The 22,344-nt window shown below is 37.1% G+C and overlaps 2 protein-coding genes and 1 long non-coding RNA gene across 3 annotated transcripts; 1 reads left to right on the top strand and 2 right to left on the bottom strand.

The window, feature by feature from the left end:
- Nucleotides 1-2,936: 2,936 nt before the first annotated feature.
- On the bottom strand, nucleotides 2,937-16,021 carry LOC107551961 (general transcription factor IIE subunit 1). The gene is made up of 5 exons (XM_016233768.1): nucleotides 15,930-16,021; nucleotides 14,377-15,023; nucleotides 4,455-4,656; nucleotides 4,024-4,262; nucleotides 2,937-3,553 (listed from the first exon to the last, which is right to left on the bottom strand). Exons 2-5 carry the CDS (start codon nucleotides 14,822-14,824, stop codon nucleotides 3,099-3,101), a joined length of 1,344 nt encoding a protein of 447 aa, XP_016089254.1. The 5' UTR covers nucleotides 14,825-15,023; nucleotides 15,930-16,021; the 3' UTR covers nucleotides 2,937-3,098.
- A 233-nt stretch (nucleotides 16,022-16,254) lies between these two features.
- LOC107551959 (tRNA wybutosine-synthesizing protein 4) lies at nucleotides 16,255-22,333 on the top strand. The gene is made up of 14 exons (XM_016233766.1): nucleotides 16,255-16,381; nucleotides 16,986-17,110; nucleotides 17,204-17,285; nucleotides 17,370-17,559; nucleotides 17,763-17,919; nucleotides 18,177-18,366; nucleotides 19,147-19,254; nucleotides 19,364-19,451; nucleotides 19,537-19,773; nucleotides 20,098-20,325; nucleotides 20,408-20,505; nucleotides 20,955-21,142; nucleotides 21,248-21,383; nucleotides 22,143-22,333. Exons 1-14 carry the CDS (start codon nucleotides 16,340-16,342, stop codon nucleotides 22,314-22,316), a joined length of 2,043 nt encoding a protein of 680 aa, XP_016089252.1. The 5' UTR covers nucleotides 16,255-16,339; the 3' UTR covers nucleotides 22,317-22,333.
- On the bottom strand, nucleotides 20,237-20,961 carry LOC107551960 (uncharacterized). The gene is made up of 3 exons (XR_001604827.1): nucleotides 20,854-20,961; nucleotides 20,415-20,537; nucleotides 20,237-20,308 (listed from the first exon to the last, which is right to left on the bottom strand). It is a non-coding gene; the product is annotated as an uncharacterized lncRNA (long non-coding RNA).
- Nucleotides 22,334-22,344: the final 11 nt, after the last annotated feature.

The raw sequence follows: 22,344 nt of genomic DNA, 5'->3' as shown, positions 1-22,344 counted from the left end.
CACTTTCACTTCCCATATGCCAGTTCTGACTGAACACATTCAAGGCTTCAATGAGCAATCTCACTACTTTTAGTTGCAAAAATTAAAATTCTGTGACCATTTATTCACCTTCATGTTTTTTCAAACCTGCATAACTTTATTTAGTCTGACGAACAGGCTCCAAACTAAATTTCATTATCTTTAATTAAGGTCTTTTCATTATTTATTTATAATTTAAGATCCATTATTATTATTATATTATTAATATCTTCTTTTGTGTTCTGCAGAAGAAAGTTGTTGAAGATTTATCAAAACTATTAATCATTTTTGCATAAAACTTTTTACAGTGGAAAAAAAATACTGAGTGCCTCCTTAGTAATTTCCTAAGAAGAACAGCAGTAGAGGATCTAGAAGTATACAAGATGAAATGCAATAGCTGTGTTAGGAAGACATAAACACATTAACAAACGTGAAACGCAGAACACCTTGACCTCACAAACAGCAAAATAATTGAGAGTTCTCTGAATTTTCCAGCTGAGAAATGGTTTTCATTTACAGAGGTTATAAAAAGTGAGTAATATAGGTATGAGTGCTGAATGTGGCTAATAAATGGATGGGGACGGGATGTACCAAATCAACCCAGTCTGGCTGAGCACAGAAATAGTATGAAGAAAAAGTCATTTACAACAACATTATATGAGATTCATAAATATGTAAAATACAATAAAAGCCTTTTCATTTGAGATTCATTTATATGTTAAACAGAGGTTTAGGCATGGTAACAAAAACATTTTCTTGTAAAAATTTAGCATACAAACTACATACTTCTGCTCTTTAATTTTTTTTACATGCACCAAGGCGCAGAGTATAATTTCCTAATTAATGTTTTTCTCCACTGGAAAAAAGGGGACTTGGGAAGAAATTGGAATGCATTTGACAAAAAATGAAAAATAATAACAATCTATGTACATCTATGCCGTTTCTTCTACGGGGCAAAAAAATATAAATATTTATAAGATTAAATAAATAATACATAATGAATCTTAAATTATAAATAAATAAATAATTAAAAAAATACCTTAATTAAAGATTTTCTTTACTATTATGACATTTTCCCCTCATTTATTTAGTTAATTATCAGCATAACAATTTGTGACCCTGGACCACCAAACCAGTCATTAGAGTCACTTTTTTTTAAATTGAGATTTATACATCATCTGAAAGCTGAATAAGCTTCCCATTGATGTATGGTTTGTTAGGATAGGACAATATTTGGCCGAGATACAATGATTTGAAAATCTGGAATCTGAGGGTGCAAAAAAAATCTAAATAGAGAAAATCGCCTTTAAAGTTGTCCAAATGAAGTTCTTAGCAATGTATATCACTAATCAAAAATTAAGTTTTGATATATTTATGATAGGAAATTTACAAAATATCTTCATGGAACATGATCTTTACTTAATATCCTAAAGATTTTTGGCATAAAAGAAAAATCGATAATTTTGACACATACAGTGTATTGTTGGCTATTGCTACAAATATACCCCAGCGACTTAAGACTGGTTTTGTGCTCCAGGGACACATTTAGGTGAAAAGTTGAATTAACATGGCTTACAGCATAAACGACATGAACTCAAGTTTGTGTAAAACCTGATGATCATGTTCTCCAGCAGGATTTGAGAATGATCCAAAGAGCACCTTGTGTTTCAATGGAAGCAAGAACATCTGACCTTTTGGTAACCGGTAAATGTCACAAATTTCTTACATTTGACCAGTTACCTAGAAATAGGGCAAAAGCTCAAACATTTGCCATTCATTTTCTATCCTAACATTCTTTTTGCTTTTTTTAAATTGCAAAACATATTTTAAGAATTAAATTAGATTACAAAACCCATAACTTCCAGTTCAGAAACACCCCTACATAACACTTAGACACACCCCCTGCACTGAGCCGCGGATACCCATGCTTGACTCCACAGTTCTGCACCTGTAATGTGATGTGACAGCAGCACTGCCGGTTTTCTGTCTGGCAGCGCATCAATGCACCACAGATTTGATCTCCCGCATCATCTCAACCGCAGCTGCACCAAAGCACATCCCCGGAGACTCTGTTCCCAATTCATTTACATGATCACACATAAGAGGTCAATTCAAACATTTTTTGGCAACAGTCACTGCAAAACCAACCTGTTTTCCTTTCTAGGCAAAATAAACGGAGTGGCACAATTTGCTAAGACCATTCTGTGAATACATTTATGTGAAATAAAAGCAGGATTCGTGTTTATGAAACTCATCTATTAATGCATATTCATCTTTCATTGAGGTTGCTGCACACACCGATTCATGAATACACAGATTGAAGTTTTCACACTAAGTTTTTTATTACTGTAAAATGTCTAACAAGCTGAAAAAAAACCCACATTCTTTTTCCACTTATGGATAAACAAACAGAAGTGAGTAATGTCCACTGAGGCAGAGATCAAAATAAGAAAGTGCTCATTTCTGCTGTGAAAGGAAAGCAATCATACTCTAAACAAACATATCTCATCAAAACTCCATTTAATACCACGTCAAGGCAGTCAGCGGAAAACAAAACCACTTGTCTTTCCTTTCAAACTGCAAGTCCTGCTAAATACTGTTGAGAAAAAGAGCCATGGGAAAAATACATGAAAGCAAGAAGATGCAGAAATGTCTCGACAGCTTTGAGCAAAACAACATTTGTCACTTGCTGTCATTCAAAAGTCAGAAATGCCAGAAAAGCTCCAGAACCCAGAGGTCACTGCAGCAACACTGTTATTCATTTGGATGTCTCTGAATGTGGCGAGACCGCAAACAAACTGGTAAGGTAGCGCTGTGGGCATGTTTGCCAATGTACGATACTCTTGTTTACAACTGTGATACTTTGGTATCATTGGCACCAGAGTAGTTTCATATGCGAATATGGCAGAGGGATGAGAAAAAAGAAGAACGATCAACGATATAACACTACATTTCTCAGCTCTGGCACGTCGCACAACACCGTTGTGAGAGCGATCAAAACTATTCTTAAAAAATAAAATAAAAAAATAAAAAACCGGACAAAAGTGAGAACGAATGTGATGCAGACAGACATGATGAACTCAGAAGTACATGTCCTGGAAGAGGTTCTGGCCCATCTCAATGTACGCCTCTTTCTCCTGAGCGCTCATCTGTTCCACCAGCTCGGGTCTCTGGCTTACTTCCCTGTAAGAGAAAGGTCTTCCCCCTACCATAACCACAGGGTCGTCCCCGACCTCCTCGAACTCATCATCTTCGTCCTCCTCATCCTCTTGTTTTCTTGGCCGCAGGACTGTAGCGTTGTGCATAGTGTGGGCTGGAGCCTGAGGCGGCGAGTCTTCGTCCGATTCACTGGTATCGCTGTCAGAGTCGCTGGCGTTGGCAGCTGGAACGGTCGGTCTGGAGACGACAGCACCTCCTGGACCAACTCCGCTCCTCTTCTCGTGAATGAGGAGAGCCAGCATCACCTCCTCGTTCTCATCCTGTGCGGCTCCTCGTCCAGACATTCCCTCCTGGGTTACTATAGAGTCCTCGCCAGCTGGTGTGTAAAAATTGGAAGAAAAGAAGAAAAAAATTGGGTGAATTTAGATGCATATTTTTGCATCTATATTTTCACCATAAATGTACTGTACTTTCTAAACTCAATTTCTTTCTGAAGCCATAAGACTGCTTTATAGGAACAGGGTGTCATTTAAGTTGTTTTTCATTGACAATCTTGCCTTCCAAGTACTCAAATTTCACCCACACTTCCACACTTTCAAACCCATAAAGTATGATACATGCAATAAATTAATTGTTTTTGTGTTCCATAAAAAATGTTTGGAATGGCAATAGAATAAAATATCCCTTTCAACCAATTTGTGTGCTTGCCCTTATAAATAGATAGACTGTGCATTCAGACCCATGAGGTGTATAAACAAGAGGCAAATCAAAAAATACATGAAACCATGACCACAAAATGCAACCATGACCACAAAAACCACTTTGAATATAGTCGATCTGACTCACGTTGCTTCAGAGCATCTGTCTCGCTGTACGCCCCCTGCACTGTGCTTTCCGTCAGCCATACGGGCCTCTCTTTGGGGGCTTTTCCCTCGGTAGTCTGGCCAGACTGAGGCTCCTGGTCTTCCATGCTGATGACCACATCCTGCGAGTAGAGGTCATACGATGAGCCCTTGTTTTTCCATACTTCCCGACCAGGTACCCCTGCACCAGCTCCTCCTGCGATCTGGGCGGCCCGCTCCCGACTATGGAAAATAGCAAAGTATTTAATAATCTGAATTAACTTTTATTTTTTAAGTTTTAATTTTAGTTATTAGGTTTTTTAATTTTGTTGTATGCTTTTGTCTTTTTTTTAGTTTTTATTTAATAGCTTTAGTTGAAAATAACACTGTCTCGTGCATAAAACTGGCCACTTTGACTGAACAGGAGGTGCTGACCTTTGTTTTAGGGCTGGGATTTCTGACGGTTCGGGCTCCAGGAGATCGTGTGACAAGTTGATGTCCTCCGTCTCTCGTAGCAATATATAGATAGGCTCGATCTGCTCGTTGAATCGCGCCACCAAAGTGCGGGCATCTTTCTTTGGCACGGCTGATTCGTCCTCCTCTACTTCTGTTTGACAGAAGGTACAGCGGAACGTTCCTGTGTTTGGGGGGAAAAAAAAAGTCTTAAGCACAAAAATATCAAGTGTTGAAACAGTAGCATTCTGCTCATCAACCCTCATTCTCAACCACTTCACCACACCACATCCATCATGTTTGGCATCTCCAGGTCATTCGTTTTGGAAGTTAGAGCCCAGAAAAACGTTGTTAAGTGGCTTTATATCTCCGGTTTCCTGTTAGCAAGAGGCTGGGATTCCATGTCCCCTTTTCCCACAGACATGGTGCAAATTGTGGAGTTGGAGTAAATGCCCAATCTGGCCCACCTATCCTTTGGCGTTTCCACCACGCAGTTTTGGGACAGAAAATTTGGCTTCACTCACAAACCCGCTGGTTTCGAACCAGGAACCACTAACATCAGTAGCCAGCGTGTGAGAAAATGTTGTCACCATACAAAGTTTTCAAACCAGCAACAAATCAGTCTGGCTAAACAAGACATACTCATTATAAATGACTACCTGTGTTCTGGGATCGGCCAATGCTGCACAATAAGTCTAAAATAAAATGATTAATTTACAAATACACCACTGTTCAAAAGTTTGGGGTTGGTAAGATTTTTTGGAAGCTTTTGAGAGAACACTCTTATGCTATGCACTACATTTCTTTGATAAAAACCGAAATTTCGTGAAATGTTACCATTTAAAATAACTTTTTTAACATGTAATTTCCTGTGATGGCAAAGCTGAATTTTTCTAATATGAAATGATCCTAATATTTTGGTTCAGTGCAAAAGGAACATTTCTTATTTTAATAAGTTAATTAATGTTGTGCTGCTTAATATTTTTGTGGAAACCATGATATATTTTGTAACATTATAAATGTCTTTACTGTCACTTTTAATCAGTTGAAACATCCTTGCTGAATAGAATTAATTAATTTTCACTTATGGCCGTTTTATATCAAAAACTTTTTTTTTAAGTTTTAAAAAAACTTTATTATTAAAATAAAATAGCACTGCTAGCAAAAACGAAAAACATTTCTATTTTAAGGGACTACGAAAAGAAACAGGGTGTGGTCCAATTACAGTTCAATGCCATCAAGAGGATGGTGCCAAAACCACTGCTGACCATCTAATATTATTGAAACAGGAAAGAGGAAAAACAGTCACAGACACAAGGACAAACATACACAAACACACATTCAGCCCCAGAATTCACTGGTGGCTCCATGGCAAGTGAAGCTGGTCTGGTTTGCCATCTGCTGCTGAAGTTATTTACAGCCTTCTGACAAGAACACACACAGCAGGGCCCTCTGTATGAGTGTGTGGCGTACTCCAACTACTAGCTGAATATAAAATACATACCTTGACATATTTTACATATGTGTGTACTTAGCATTTAATGGTCAGTCACAGATGGTGCTGATATTGTAACCTTCCTTTAATAGTAGTCTTTTATTTAGAATGTCACTCTACTCATTTTCATGTTTTGCTATCATGAACACACACCAGCTATATGTTTTGTTATGCTCAAATACTCCCATGTTATGTGCTGAGAGTGCATGGTGAAACAGCTTCTGAGTTTCTGGCCTTGAGGGGAATTGAACGAGTAAACGATTCGCCGCAATTTCCATTTTAAAAGCTTTGCTGGAAAGTTGACAACAAAATCTGTGATGGCGCTCCTGAAAAACAATCACCTCCAGCTAGGCCCTTTTACTACAGATGTCTTCTCTGCCAATACAGGAGTGGAGGGCAAAAAAGAAAACAATTTGACAAGCACAAAGAAAGAGAGAGAGAGAGAGAGAGAGAGAGAGAGAGAGAGAGAGAGAGACTGACTTTAAAAAGAAAAATAACATTCAGGTGAAGGGAAGATAAAAAAAGGTCTCTGTCATATTTGACAGCTCCAGAGGAAATATTGACCAGCCCGGAGTGCAGAGAACAATTTTACTGCAGCCCTCTTGGTCAGTCAGTCTGTCTGCCTGTCCTCTCTCTCTCTCACACACACACGCGATAAGAAATGCAGAGATAACAGGCTGCATTTTAAATGTCTAAATAAAGATGAGGTGATATCAAAAGGCATGCAAACATCATGCATTGTAGAAGTAAGGGATGCAAAGCAGATGCATTCTAAGGGGGTGTTCACACAGAATGCATTTTGTATTTGACTGCACTGCCTTTTCATTATTTTTCTATGTAAACATGCATTAAACTATATTTGACCGTCATACTTGCATCTCAAACTACACACAAATGCAGCACTAAGAAACGTAGCATTGAAGTAGCTCAACTTTTAAAAAACAATTTTTTTTGCTTATTTGTTTCCTTACACTACCATGCCTCTCACATTTTTAAACACAAAAATGATTTTTCCCCCCAGTGTTTTTCTATATAAACATATGCTAGATGACATCTTTGACCATTTGGTTCACGTCTTTCGAAGCATCTTGCGTGTGAAACTGCATTATAAAAATATGCCACTAAAGTTTAAAAGTTACCTTGTATTTTTTCCTCCACTATACTGCCCTGCATCTCACATTTTTGCATGTCATTGCACTGCCATTTAATAGTTTTTCTATGTAGGTCTTTGAGCACTGTACCAAGTCTCGCTGCTTTTATAACGTTTAGTGTATGAGTGCTGCATTTTTTAAATGACGTCAACGCATCTTGTGTTCTTTTCCTTTCTGCTGTTACATCTACATCTGCTGTTTTTAAACACAAGAACGCATTCCGTATCAACTTTAACCGAGTTTAAAAAGGCATTGCTCATTTGCGTTACAGAAGTAGCAAGATGCATCTCAGTGATCAAATATGTACGTGAACAATTAATACAACATTTTTTTTAAACTCTGGAACGCAAAAATGTTGTATGCGAACCAACTCTAAAGTGACAGACAGAAAGGAAGTTCACTAGCTTAGAAAGGAAATTTTACTACATTTTTCCAAAATGAGGCACTGACCAACAGGGATGTAATATTAAGAAATAAAAGTTTTCCGTTTTTCTTTTTACATGCCATTAGAGGCTCCCAGCCAAAATAATTCTGTAGAGAAATCAAATCCAAAGTCCTGGACAATTAGCAATATGGCACATGCACACACTCTGGATTTAATCTTTGTTTTCAGTCAAAGTGTGCACTGGGTCTGTGCATACACATTGTCGCAATGATCTAAAGGAACATGGCGCGGTGCTGTTAGCGTGTAGGCATACATTAAGGATTCTGTCAGGGAAAAGTGGCCTGGTGTCTTTGTGTTGATAGTTTTTGTATTATCTATGAGATACGAATAGGTCTGGTTTAAATTACATAGCACTCACTCCAGTGATTCAGAGCTCTTTTGAAAACAGGATGGCACTTTGTTCTGTCGTCGACGCCAAAGAACAAAAGGACTTTTGTGATCAGCCCTTAAAAGATGAATCAGCATCATTTCAGCATTTGAGAGAGAGAACGTTTTTTCATGATGGGGTCTGAGCAACTGTGACAAATGTACCACATTGATTCTAATTGCAGCAGTGCTAATGCAATTATAATAATTACAATAAAAATACAGTTAAAAAATACAGTTAACTGTTCTCCATTGGAGGACTGTATATAGATGACTTCTAATAACTGTTCTGGATTCAATACAAGTTAAGCTCTACAGACAGCATCTAAAACCCAGAAACGTCCAAAATCAGTATCACCCATCATCAGTAATTCACACTGGATTTGCAATGTCTGCAGGAAACGCCCAGATGGGCATATCTACTACATTTATGGAAATTACTTGGGGTAAGTCTCTTATGCTCACAAAGGATTTGATCAAAAATACAGTAACAACTTTAAAATTGTTAAATTATTAAAATATAAAATGTCTCTATTTAAAAAATGTATTTATTCCTGTGATGGCAACATTGAATTTTTAACAGCAATTACTCCATTCTTCAGTGTCACATGATCCTTCAGAAATAATATGCTGATTTGCTGCTCAAGAAACATTTCTTATGCTTCCTGAACACCAAATGTTGAAGCAGTTGTGCTGTTTAAACTGTTTGTGGAATTCATCACATATTTTAAGGATGTTTGATGAATAGAAAGTTTAAAAGAACAGCAATTATTTGGAAAATAAATATTACTTTTGATCGATTTAATGTATGCTCTTTTAATTAAAAGAAATTTCTTTAAAAATATTACTCTGAACATTAAACACTAGTATAATCATGTCTATACAGTATATCAAATACAATAAAGCTGGTGACATTAGCAAGCATAAAAAAAACAGACAATTGATTCACATGTCTCAATCTTATTTGTCTGTTAGAAGAAAAAGAAAAAGGTATAAAATGTGTGGGCATGCTTACAATTCTCAAATTAGCTTTGTTTTAAAATAGAATGAATGAATGAATGTGTTAAATAAAACAATTTCTTCATCTTTTACATGGGTAAATGCATTAAGAAACAATCTAAAAATTAATTTTAGATGCTTTTTTGGTAGTTCAATTACTCTAAAATAAAATAATCTGTATTAGGGCCAATGTTATATAACATGCACCATTTTAAATAAAATGCTCACTGATTAAAGCTTTCTCTGAAAATGATGTGAAGAATTTGTAATTTTCTGGTCTCTTTCCATTGACCAAAATCCACTCCAGACAGGTGCAGGACTAAAGAAACTACAATATTTAAATGTCTGAAAATGAGTTGATTCACTGGCTTTTCCTGATTATTGATAGCATGCAATATGCCAAACATAATGCAAATCAGCCATTGAAAATCCATATTTTTTAATCTACATATTGGGTGGTTATGGCCCTGCTATATGCACACGTGCGACTCAGAAGGAAGGAAGGAAGACTAGAGGGAGATAACCAAAATGAGGCAGCGTGAAGACATGCCGAGATGGGATCAGCGAGTGACTTATTACCGTGCAAACCTGACCTGTCAGATCTCCTTATCGCCCCTAACACCTCACCAATCAAAAAGATTTTCATAGATCAATTTTTTTTGCTCAACGAGGGAGGACCTGGATGTGCTTGACTAATCAGATCAATACAATCTCCTGTTCGAAGACGCAACTAAGCCACCTAAGCAAAGGCAGCACAGGGTGAAAACAGCCAATCGCAAAACATCCATGTTTGAGCCCACTCGGAGGACAAAGAACACGGTGCATCATGAAACTTATGTTTAGAAAATCCTTTCAGGGATACTAGTCCAGGAGAGAACATGGGAAATAAGTATGTGTACAATAGCAGGGTCTACACAGGGTTAGGTGCTTCATCGTTGGCTGTTCCGTTCTCCTGCTCCATCCTCGCCAATCCACCTGATGTGTATCCTAGCAACAGCTTTGCCTCCCTGCCTGCCAGTTTGCTTTCAGCAGAGGTGAGGGTGAACACGTGCCACGCACTCTTTACCTGCCTTTCTATTCCTCTAACACTCATCACTCACCTCTGACACCGCTCTCAGTCCTCCAACGCTCTCTTTCTTATTTCTGTTCCTCTCATGTGTCCATCACTCTCTTATATGCTTTCTGTACAGAGGAGTTCCTCCTGTCTGTTGGGTACAAGACGGTCTTCATAAGCCCTATGCAAGACTCCTATATAAATGTAGGGCTCACACATATAAGAAATGACATGAAGTCAGGGACAAAGACAGAAAAATAGTCCACAGTGAATCATTAAACTAAACACAATTCCACACAAAACCTTAATCAGAATCATACAGCGAACACTGTAGTCAATTACAGTGCTTGAGCTGTATGTTTATGATTCACTGAAAACAATGACTCATAAGAGTCATTTTTTCAGGAATCGAATTTAAAGTTTTGTGCTGTATGGTTGTGGTTCACTAAAAAGAAATGGCTCATAAGAGTCATTTGTTCAGTAAGCGGATTAAGGCGGTCACTAACAATTATTTTGGTGATTGAGTAATCAGTCGATTATTCTGATGATTAATCGAGTAATCGGATCATTTTTGTGGTAATAAAAATAGACCTAAGCAAACAACAGACTTTAAAATGGCTTAAAATACACATATAATAGCAACGAGGCAATAATAATGGGTTCAAATAAAATATCAAAAGCAAGTAATCATATGGTTTTATTGAACAAAATGTAATAAAACGATATAATCGTAACTAACTTTGTATTATATCAAATGCCTGCAGAGGCTGCCAACTGCCTGACGATTGTTTTTACTCTTTACAGCACAATCTAATCCTTGTTTAAAATATTGACTAAACAACATTTAATTCAAATGTCCCCTTAATCTTTTATATTTGGCCACATCTTTATGATATAAATGCTACAGCCACTGTCATTTCTTGAACAAGAACATGTGGACATCAAAACATGCAAACTCAGAGCAAAGGTTTAAACTTATTTTGAAGTCGTCTGTGGAATGTGCCACTTCCAGTATTTTGCCAGTTAATCAACACGAGTAATTGTAATTGAGTTTTTTTTTTTTGTAATCGAGTACTTGATTTCAATCAAGGAATTGTGACAGCCCTAAAGCCGATTAAACATTTTGGGCTGTATGGTTTTGATTTACTTGAGTGTTTTTCGTCAAGGAATCTAACTACACTTATGCTGTAGATTCAGTAGCGATGTTATGGTGCTACACAGTACTGAAAAAAAAACAAAACACTGGCTGCATCCGAATATGCTTACTTCCTTACTATATAGTAGGCAAAAACGGTATGTGGAGTAATCTGTAATATGTATTCATAAAACAGAAAGCAAAAAGTAATTTGCTACTTCTGGCGAGATATTGAAGTGCGCTTCTAATGATAATGGACGCTTTACGCTTTTACTGTCCCATGAGGCCACGGGAGAGGATTTGAGAATTGCAGTGAAGCGACTTGACTAATGCTGTAGGTCACATGATGACAACATGATAAATGTAGAACAATTACTTTCCTATTACACACATTGATATTACACAAAACATACTCTTTTAATGGTTGCAAAGTATTTATTCAGACTATTCTGAGATTTCAGATGCAGCCACTGTCACTGTGTTCCAACTCACATTCCTTGGGCAGCACTGCCAATAGAATTAAAATATGCAATATAATTTTACAGTACACGTTAAACTGCTGATGACAAGCTAAAAAAAAAGGAAACCTAGTCATCACGTTTGCTTGATAACTGCAGATACCAGAAAAAAAGAAGACTATACGCAAAACATTGTTTATATGGAGCAACTCAACACACAGGAATGCATATCTTGAAGTTTCTCCATCTACAAAAGCAGTGCCTTAAACGACAATTTACAGTTTTACAACTCCTGTTACACACGTTTTATTACTGAAGAATTGCTTTAATAAAAATATGAGCTGCACATTTCTGTTAAAGCCCTCTGGTTTTCTTGTCTGCCAGGCATCCATTGCAAGTCCATTACTGTTAACATTTCCTGTTCGTTTACACTGAGGTTTGAAAATAACATAGATTATTCCTTTAATTGATGAAACCACATTAATGTCTTTTCATTGGGCCTAAGTATTCAGTCAATTCCCTACAAACACTGTTCAAATCTCTTTTCATAGCTTTTAAAGGTTTTATGAATGTACATACATACTTCATGTGCATTAGAAACAGACGCATTTGAAAAGAATTAAGGTAAAGTGTTATACAGTGACCCTAAAGACGAGTCTTGTGTTCAGTGGTGTTGAGAGACTGCTCTTCAGACTCTCTTCTCATTTATTTTCCTTCTGAACACAACACAGGTTAGATCAATTATACATGATTCAAGACTGCTGGAATGGACTCAAACACACAAACACACACACACACGCACACGATGCAGATTGCAGACTGGTTTTGCTGGGTTCAGTCCATAATAAAAGCTTAAACAGGGACGGCCAGCAGTGTGCAAAGCTTCACAAATACTCCCTCTCTGAAACCATTATAACACAAGTCACGTCAAGAGCAGCACTTGTGTGTGTGTGTGTGTGTGTGTGTGTGTGTTTCGCCAAGTACATAAATCAGCAGCTGTTGAAGTCAGAAGTGTAAAACAGTAGGCACAGAAGCAGAAAGGCATGATGATGATGTCAATGCGGTGTGCTAATCCTTACAGCCGCCTCTATGAGATTACAGCCCGTTTATTTTTAAACCTATTAAAATAAAGTTTCATTTCCGTTCCTGTCTGTGATTACTGTCTGCAAACTGACGCAATTCAGCATCAGTCTCCAAGTGAGGTTCAGTCAAGTGTTGAAAACATTTCAAATTTTGACCTCTGCTGCCATCATGTGTCTGAATACAGTTCTGCCAAAGTGTGGATCAAGCCACTTCAATGAACTTATCACTCACTTCGAGATTACAACGCATTTCCCAAAAGTGGGCAAAAAGATAACAAAGATCAAACTAAGACTTATATTAAAAACATCTGCCACTTCCGAATGTACATGGCTTAGGATCATCACACAATGATGACACAATCCCTTAAATGTGAGACCAGCTTGCTATTAAGAACTTCAAGATGGTTTCTGTTGAATCTTACAAAACCACACAGAGATTACAAGTCAATATAAGCTTATATGTTCATTGTATACAGATCTTACGAAGATCTGAGATGACCGAACACCTGAGAAGAGATGATGCTCTGATAATGCCAACCCTTAAACAACATACAAAACTACGAAACTTTGCTATAAGTGTAATCGCAACATATAATCATTGCAGTTAATAGTGTTCACCGTCTGTTTGATTACATGTCATTAACTAACTGCAAGAATTTTACTGTACATTTCTGACATATGGACATCAACTTGACATAGTCACCACTAATAAGCTACTACTAAATATTATGTAGAAACTTTCAAATAGAAACTTTTTTTGCAACGATTTGTATCGTGAAAAGCGCTATACAAATAAACTTGAATTGAATTTAATATACATGAAAAATTCAGCCAGAATAAACAAGATACTTAGATTAGAGAGTATTTTCTAATGGATTTCAACATCATAATCACACAGTAACTTTGACCCATAACTCACATTACCATTATTATAACACTCAAAAGAATATATTTGTTCCATGAAATTCTAAGGGAAGAGAGAAATCAAAGCAGATGCATTTTAATTCAGTACACTTGGTTTGCTTTAACTGATTTTAATTCCATTTGACCAGCCTACAGACGGATAATATGACCAAAATCTTGCATCTCCCAATTATGGGGACGGTAATATTTGTATCTTTTTGAAAGAAGTCTTATGCTCAGCTTGGCTGCATTTATTTGATTAAAAAGTATAGAACATTTTTTTTTTAAATAATACCGGGAAATTAATCTGTTTTCTATTTTAATACATTTTAAAATGTAATTTATTCCTGTGATGGTACAGCTAAACTTTCAGCAGCCATTACTCTAGCATTCAGTTTCACATGATCCTTCAGAAATCATTCTAATATTCTGATTTGGTGCTGAAAATGGTTGAAAAAGGTTGTTCTGCTTTTGCTACATTTTTCAGGATTCATTGATTAAAAAAGTTTTACGGTATTAATTTGAAACATTATAAATGTCTTTACTATCATTTGTGATGAATTTAATGCATCCTTGTGGAAAAAAAGCATTAATTTCTTTAAAACAAAAATCTGCCCACTAATACTCATACGGTATAGGAGAAACTCTAACAGCAGATTCATTTCTGCTGCTGCATGTATGTACCGTAATAACGCCTAACTCTAATGCCAATAATGTCTTTTAATAAAACATCCCTGAAGGAGAGCTTATTTGATCATGTGTTTATAGCATTCAAACAAACAGTTTAAAACAATCATCTTCCACTTTCATACTCACCAGTCATGGGGTCAAACAGCTGGTTGGCCTCAAGGTCAGTGAATGTGTTCATGCAGCAGGGGCAGCGGAAGGACGCTCTGTTAGTCGAGTCCCGTTCGTCCGTCTCAATGCGTCTGCGCATGTGGTCCAGCTTGTACTTCACCACATTAACCAGCAGCCGGTAGTTAATGAAATAGTAATTGTGTCGTGTCGTCTTGCCGTCAGGTGCCGTCTCCACACGCATACGACATTTGACAAACTTGTCAGCCTTGAGTGTGTTCAGAATCGAACGCAGCTGCTTGCGGTCGAACTTAAGCAGTTCCAGCATGTCCTCTTCACGTACGCAAGGGTTCCGGATCAGCACATCCAGAGCAAGAGCATGCTCGATGCCATAGAAACCTCGCACAACCTGCTTGGCCAGCCGTTTCAGAGACGCAGGGACCTCTGTGAGCAGCTCTGGTTCAGTCATGATGGACGGGAGGGAAAGAGTAGAACTAAACGAGGGAAAGATGGAGAAACAGAGCAAAAGCAGGAGGTGGAAGTATTTTCAAGACCAAGAATGATATGTTTTTAGGAAGAACGGGAGTGGATTGTAATAGGAAGGGTCAGCTCGTCTGGTATTCAAGAAGGTAATCAGGTGGATGACTTTGGGATTGTATGACGGAGGTCTGTGAATAGTGGGAGAACAGAAAAAGAGATCAGTTACACATATGATCCAATAACTGTCTATATGTCCATCCAAATGTCAACAGTTCTATTTATTTATTTTTTTAGAGATTTTTATTTGCCCTGCTACAAATTAGTAAAGTTTTTCACAAAGTGAAAATTTCTAAATAAATAAGTAACTTCAAGACAGCTAGAATTTTTTCCCTGGAAAAAAACAATCAATTGAATGCAATATATTACTGATTTATTAATAATATTCATTACTATTTTATTGTTCAATAATAACTCCTTGTAAATGGTATTCCTAAGATTTCCACAAGTCATTCTCACAGTTTCATTCTATGATCAATCCATGTTAGCCAGACAGATAATATTACCTTAATAATCAATTCAATTAAACACAACTCACAACAACAACAACCACCACAACAACGTTCAATCTATTATAGAAAGGCTGTCTGGAAGATTTGTTCCAACATGACATGCCATACAGAAAGCTAAGAACCACAAATGACCAGCTTTAACCATTACATATTATCAGCTGGGTTTAAATGTGACCAGCAGATATTCATGTGAACAGAAAGCTTAAATACAAATGTGAGGGGGCTCATTTTAGGAGTCATATATTCACCCAGTTTCAATCACTGTAAATTAAGAGAGAAGATACACATAGTAATATTTATTAGTCATTAACTTCGGCTACAAACGCATAATGTATGAATTAAATGAACCAAGCAAAGTGACAGTAACTGTACAGCTCACTGCCCAATCAAGCTTAATTTATCTCATTGTTGAGTTTAATATTAGATTATCGAAACGGAGTATAATGAAGGATACAGTTAGATTAATATCGCCTTAAAAATAAACAACATAAAAGCCTGAACGATAGGGAAAAAAACAGCTCAAACCTTTAATTTTCCTCCTGTTTAGATCTGAACAAGTTTCCTAGTTCAGCATCACGCTAACGTTCAGCGGAAATGACGCATGAGATGTTGCTGAAAAGTCCAGGGACGATTTAAATAAATACATACATATATATATAGCAAATACATGTTCATATATTTATCTCGAAACTATAATGCAATTATAAACAACAACTATGTGTTATATGTTAAGGGTCTATTTTGCTGTGTCTCAGTACCTTTATATAATATACCGATCACCGGGTTATAAACTATATGCGTTTTAGTTTAAATGAACGACTCTGATTATATATATATATATTTGAAACGCTTTTGTCATAGAATGATGTGCACCCGCTTCCGCTTTTGTGCTTCCTTGTTGTTTCCACAGGCTGCTTCCACGTGTGTTCGGAATAATGCCAGTAAACAGCAGGAGAGAGCAAGGGAAAGATGCTGCCGTGAGTCTGACAGTATTTATGTTCTGTTGGGTTTCATTTAAACCGGATCAGCTCAGTTCCGAGAACTTTAAAAAGGTCAAATATGGCAGTCAAAAAGATGCTATACCACTAACAAAAGGTACCATGGTCACGTACCATGGTAGTTAATAGTAATCTACTGTTTGGTCCATAGTAAATACCCTAGTAAAATTGCATAGAATTTTGGAAATCAAACAATATATGTATTGCCAACTGAGTCGGTCACCATAATATTGTACTACCACAACCACAGTACCTTTTAATGAGCGTAATATATACATGTATTTAAGTTATATTAATATTATATTACTTATACAACGCTTATTTAATATATTTATATTATATACATAATAATTATTATAACAGTAAGTTTTTAATAACAGCTTTCTGTACTCTGCATGTTGTTTTGACATGTTATTTGCTGATCTTGAAGGAACAGTCAACCTAAAAATAAATATCGTGTAATCATGTATTCACCATCATGTTGTTCCAAACCTGTATTACTTACTTTCTTCTTTGGCGTTATTAATTTGCATTAACTGTGGCATTGACTTTTGTCCATATTTTCATTGACATTTTCTCTCAGGTGCAGGGGACAAATGACAGCAGTGTGGTCAGTAAGGTGTCCGCAGCAGCACAGGGCTACTTCCACGATGATTTCCTTAAGCATTTTGTGTGCAAGGTGTCAAGAAGAGCTCCACTGATTAATAGGTAAATGTTTAAGAGACAGTTCTTGCTCCTTCAGTGATTATTTTTTTATAAAACAGATATGATATTTCTGAATACATGTATATTTTCTCTCAGAGGTTATTATGTGCGCTGGAAAGCAGTCGATCACTGTCTGAAACAGTTTTTCCATGCCACTCAATCCTGCTCGAGGAGACAGGTGGGATGACATGTTCACGTTTTGTGTATGTGTTTTTACTGTAAAAAAAAGAATATCTTGTTCATATTGTTCTCTTAATCTCAGATTCTGTCACTTGGAGCCGGGTTTGACTCCCTGTATTTCCGGCTGCATGCAGAAGGAGCCCTTGGAGGTGTCACAGTTTTCGAGGTTGACTTTCCAGAAGTTGCCCGGCGCAAGGCTGCCTTGATCAATAGCAATACTTGCCTGAAGGACATGTTGCCAGATAGGGAGACTGTCTCAAATCAGCAGACTAGTAGGATGTTCACTGTACCACATATTAATATATTAATAGATTATATTACGAAACATAACCGCTTAAATTGTATAGTACTGTTTATAAACGTTATTATCCATACAGATATGTGCATATTTTGCTAGTAATCTTGTCCAACCCTGCCTTTTGTCCCTAAAATGTAATGTTAAAACATTTGCGATATGTTTCTTGCTTATGTGTAGATGCTGTGTTCATCAGAAGTGGTCATTATAATCTCATTGGTGTGGATGTCAGGAAGGAGCAGGAGGTGGAGGTGACTCTGAGCGGAGCTGGACTACAGTGGGACGCTCCCACACTTGTCTTGTCAGAGGTCGTGCTGACTTATATGGAAACACAATGGTGAGAATGTGAATTCAACTTTGACTTGAATTGCAATGATTTGCATATCTGCTCCTGAACCATTGAGCCTTGGTGCTTATTCCATTGATTGAGCTTTGAGTCTTGCCTGCAACGTATACTGATCTCATTGCTATTCTGTCTTTCTAATAGCTTTCTTTTACTTTCTACTACAACTGTTTAACAAAAGAGAGGCCATATCAACTGTAGACCAAACAGACCAGCTCATTTTGAACATGTGTTTTGGTGATTTTCTCCAGGTCAGATGCTGTGATTGGCTGGGCTGCCAAGTTACTCCCACAATCTGTGTTTGTGATGTATGAACAGATCCACCCAGATGACCCGTTTGGCAGGGTCATGCAGAACCACTTCCTGAAGCTCAATTCTACCATACACGCTCTCAAACAATATCCAGACACTGTCACTCAGACGCAGAGATTCATACAGAAGGTGTGCCTGAAATTAATGTTTCATACCCATTTCTTTTTTTTATACTATGTAGCCATGTAATAAGCGAGATTATGTAACTGTTTATTATTCAATATGTACATCTTCAGATTTATAAAAGACCTGACTGGGTCACAGTGCCGGGTGTATTTTATGATAATGACTGGCTGACTGTACATAATACCTATATATATTTTTAACTATACTTTGTGAACATGAATGAAATCATTTCAATTAGCATTTCAATTGTTCATTTCTGAAATTTGAAGGTTGTATTGACCTTATGTGCATGAAGATCTCGAAGTGTTAAGGTTTGAAGCGATACAAAGATAATAGAAAAAGTCTTAGATCGTTGAGTTCAGCTCATGAAAAATGGGGGCAAAAACAAAAGTGTTGCGTTTATAATTTTGTTCAGTGTATATACACTATGATTTTCTAACAATACTTCAATACTTTTAATCAGCATTGGTGCATTAAATTGATTGAAAGTGACAGTAAAGACAGTTAAATAAATTTTTATCTCAAATAAATGCTGTTCTTTTGATCTTTGTATTCATCAAAGAATCCTGATAAAAATATTACAATGTTTTCAACACTGATAATGTTTTTGTGCTCCAAATCAGCATGTTAGAATAATTTCTAAAGGATCATGTGACACTGAAGTCTGGAGTAATGACTGCTTTGCTATCACAGGAATCAATTACATTTTTTAATATTTTAAACCTTTAACAATCATACCAACTTTTAAATGCTAGACAGGTAACTGATCTTTGTCTGCCATAGGGCTGGGAAAAATGTGTCTGTCTGGATATGAACCAGTTCTACTTTGACCTTCTTCTTGAAGATGAGAGGCAGAGAGTCGAGGGACTGGAGCCTTTTGATGAGTTTGAGGTGAAGAAACCGCCCTAATCCCAGCAAAGACCTTTGAGTGATTCCAGAATCACCACTCAATCTGACCTAATGCCTGATCCCAGACCTGTGTTTATCTTTATGATAACAGGAATGGAACCAGAAATGTTCCCATTACTTCATCCTTACAGCCTCCAAAGGTTCTGTGACCAATCAAGCACTTCTCACACTAGCAAAGGGTAAGTGTTGGTAAGATATTTGGTATTATGTGTATCACTAGGTGAGACAGTGTAGTAGAGGTACATGTGCTCTTTTCACTCCTAGTGTCCTCCATCCCTCACATGACTCCTCAGTGGGCCGAGCGTCCTACCCTGGTTATTCAGCCCATGTGTGGGTCTCCGAGTATAGAGGCTGTTGGTATGGCTTCTGCTGTCCTGGCACCTGGAATCATCTTACTCACCGGAGGCTGTGGGAGAAGTGGAAGAGACACAACAGCGAGGGTCCTGATCAAAGAGAAGGATGGCTGGAAGTGTGCCTGTGTGGAAGCTCATGGAGATAAAGGTGATTTGATCAGTGCTTTATTTTTGCTTTTGATAGTGGTTTCCTTATTGGAATTTTTCTAAATAAACTGTATGATCTGTCTGTTAGTAAATGAACAAACTTAAAAGTATTTATCGCTTTATGTGAGTGCCCTGTATGTTTTTTTTTTTTTTAGCGTTTGCAAGTTGGAGTTATTAATAGATTTTTGGTGATATGAAAATTTGTAGGATTTGAAAACTATGTAATCTCTAGGGTTTTGTTTAATTCATTATTAAACAATTTGGTGTAGAGACCAGTCTAATTATGTATGTATGCATATCTTTGTCTCACATTTCTTCTCCTCAGTGGTTAGTCTTTATCAGACGTTGACCTCTATCCCTGGAGGTGGAGCTGTCCTCTTCGGTGGCAGAACGTCTCCACTCAATCCAACAGACAGTGTTGGGTGTGTGACCTTTGACCCTGGTAACGAGCAATCCCAAAGTGCTGTAAAGCTGTCATTTAGGAACATGGTTTGCACCGGCACTGGTCCAAAACCTCGATGGCGACATACATCAACCTTGATATGTTATAAAGGTTAGAGATTTTAGTCTAGTTGTTTTTCAAAATTTTCTGATTATAATGAGCAAAATAATAACTTCTTAATGTATCGTTCCAGATAAGACCTTTCTATTTGTGTTTGGAGGACGTACAGAGAAGGATCCAGTTCTAGCTGATGCACATTTCCTGTGTTTGGAGGACAAACACTGGACTGAGGCATGATTTTCTCATCTTTCTCATATTAAAACCTAATGAAAACATAAACACAAACGGGGACACTACAGTTAAAAAGTTTGGGATTGTAAGTTTCAGCAGCCATTAGTCCAGTCTTCAGTGTCCCATGATCCTTCAGAAATCATTCTAATATGCTGATTAATAATCTGCTCAAGTATTATTAGAACTTCTTATCAATGTTTAAATCTGTTTCAGGATTCTTTGATAAATAGCAAGTTCAAAAGAACAGCATTTAATTGAAATAGAAATATTTTGTAACAGTAAATGTCTTTACTGTCACCTTTGGTCAATCCATGCTGAATAAGAGTATTAATTAAAAATCGTACTTACCCCAAACTTTTAAACAGTAGTGTATATGCATTCGATTTCGTTACTTTGTAGTTCTCTTGTAAGGGCCGCATAATGTTCCTACTTTTGTGCGTTTCAATCAGATGACGGTTGTTGGTGCTGTTCCGGAAGCCCGTCATTCCCATTCTGCTTGTCCCTATGGAGGGGGGCTTGTGATATTTGGAGGTTTGGGGAAAGGTAGCAGACCCCTCTGTGATGCTTTCTACCTGAGACCCACATCATCAGGTTTCTGCTGGGAGACAAAGAATTTACATCCACCCCCAGTACCCAGGTTCAAAACAACTCGCATATTGGGTGTGAAAGAATGAAAATAATGTGTTATGAAGATGTGCCACCTCTCAGTGATCAAAGTCACAGTCTTGGCATCTTTTTTCAGATATTCTCACTCAGCCCATGTAATAAATGAGAAGTTGGTTGTGGTTGGTGGAGTTTGGCTTCAGGCTGATGGAGTACCAGGAGTTGCTGTAATAAACCTGAGCACTGGGAGCTGTGTGGAGATCCAGCTGGATACTGTAAGTTACTCTGCTCATGGACTCTAGCAGTGGTTAATGGTTTATTATGGGATAGCAGGCATAATAAAATAATTCTGACTGTATAAGCCACGTTCACTGCTGTTGTACAATCCAAATATCCATATGTAATAATGCAGAAAGTTGCTATGTTGTGTCAACCATGAACAGCCTACAGATCATTTATAGGGCTAGTTTACCCAAAAATGAAAATTGGCCTGTGTTTTACTTAAGAAAGTCATATACACCTAGGATGCCTCAAGGGTGAGTACATCAACGGCTAATTTTCATTTTTGTGTGAAGTAACCCTTTAACTACATTAGAAGGATGATTCTAAATTCGGATGGCACTATTTCTATCATTCTGAAAGTGATCCCAGAAGTGTTGTCCTCTCTTTTGTTATTTTGTTGGGGTGTGGACTTCTCTTTGAGAATTTGAGTGATTTTTTTTTTTAAACTTCATGGTTGTAGTTATCATTCTTGGTATGAACAGGCCTTTAGACTTATGGACAATATAACTTGATGAAGGAATTGTTTGATTATTGATATTAATAAATTGAGTTGGTCATTGGTCAAAATTTGTGGGACCCCATTTTATAAAAATAATAAGCTACCTAAAGACATAATTATTGTATTATTGTAATTTTTGCAGCTGACTAATTAATTTCAAATAATTTTTTGGCAACCCACAGTTTTCATATGTAAAGAAAAAACACTTTATTTGTCATTGCTTATCTTTTTTTCTAATTTTATTTTATTTCAGTCGTCTGTGCCTTGGCCTCTGATGTTGCATTCATTCTGCTGTGAGCTGCTGGACTCTGAGGGGTCTGAGATGGTGCTCATTGGTGGAGGTGGAAATTGTTTCTCATTTGGAACTCACCTCAATCTCCACCCCATAACTGTAGATCTAAGACCAGTACTTTGCAATTCATATTAGTCTAAGTACAAACTACAAACAAGCAACA

Source organism: Sinocyclocheilus grahami, unplaced genomic scaffold (genome assembly GCF_001515645.1).
Source record: "Sinocyclocheilus grahami isolate Dianchi unplaced genomic scaffold, SAMN03320097.WGS_v1.1 scaffold438.1, whole genome shotgun sequence".
NCBI lineage: Eukaryota > Metazoa > Chordata > Actinopteri > Cypriniformes > Cyprinidae > Sinocyclocheilus > Sinocyclocheilus grahami.
This window is presented reverse-complemented; position numbering and strand designations above follow the sequence as displayed.

Coding starts and splice junctions, on each gene's coding strand:
- LOC107551961 (XM_016233768.1), bottom strand. CDS start 14,824: ATGACTGAACCAGAGCTGCTCACAGAGGTCCCTGCGTCTCTGAAACGG. Junction 4,657..14,376: donor GCTGTTTGACCCCATGACTG/GTGAGTATGAAA, acceptor CCCCAAACACAG/GAACGTTCCGCTGTACCTTC. Junction 4,263..4,454: donor ATCCCAGCCCTAAAACAAAG/GTCAGCACCTCC, acceptor TATTTTCCATAG/TCGGGAGCGGGCCGCCCAGA.
- LOC107551959 (XM_016233766.1), top strand. CDS start 16,340: ATGCCAGTAAACAGCAGGAGAGAGCAAGGGAAAGATGCTGCC. Junction 17,560..17,762: donor TGTCTCAAATCAGCAGACTA/GTAGGATGTTCA, acceptor GCTTATGTGTAG/ATGCTGTGTTCATCAGAAGT. Junction 19,774..20,097: donor GGAAGCTCATGGAGATAAAG/GTGATTTGATCA, acceptor TCTTCTCCTCAG/TGGTTAGTCTTTATCAGACG.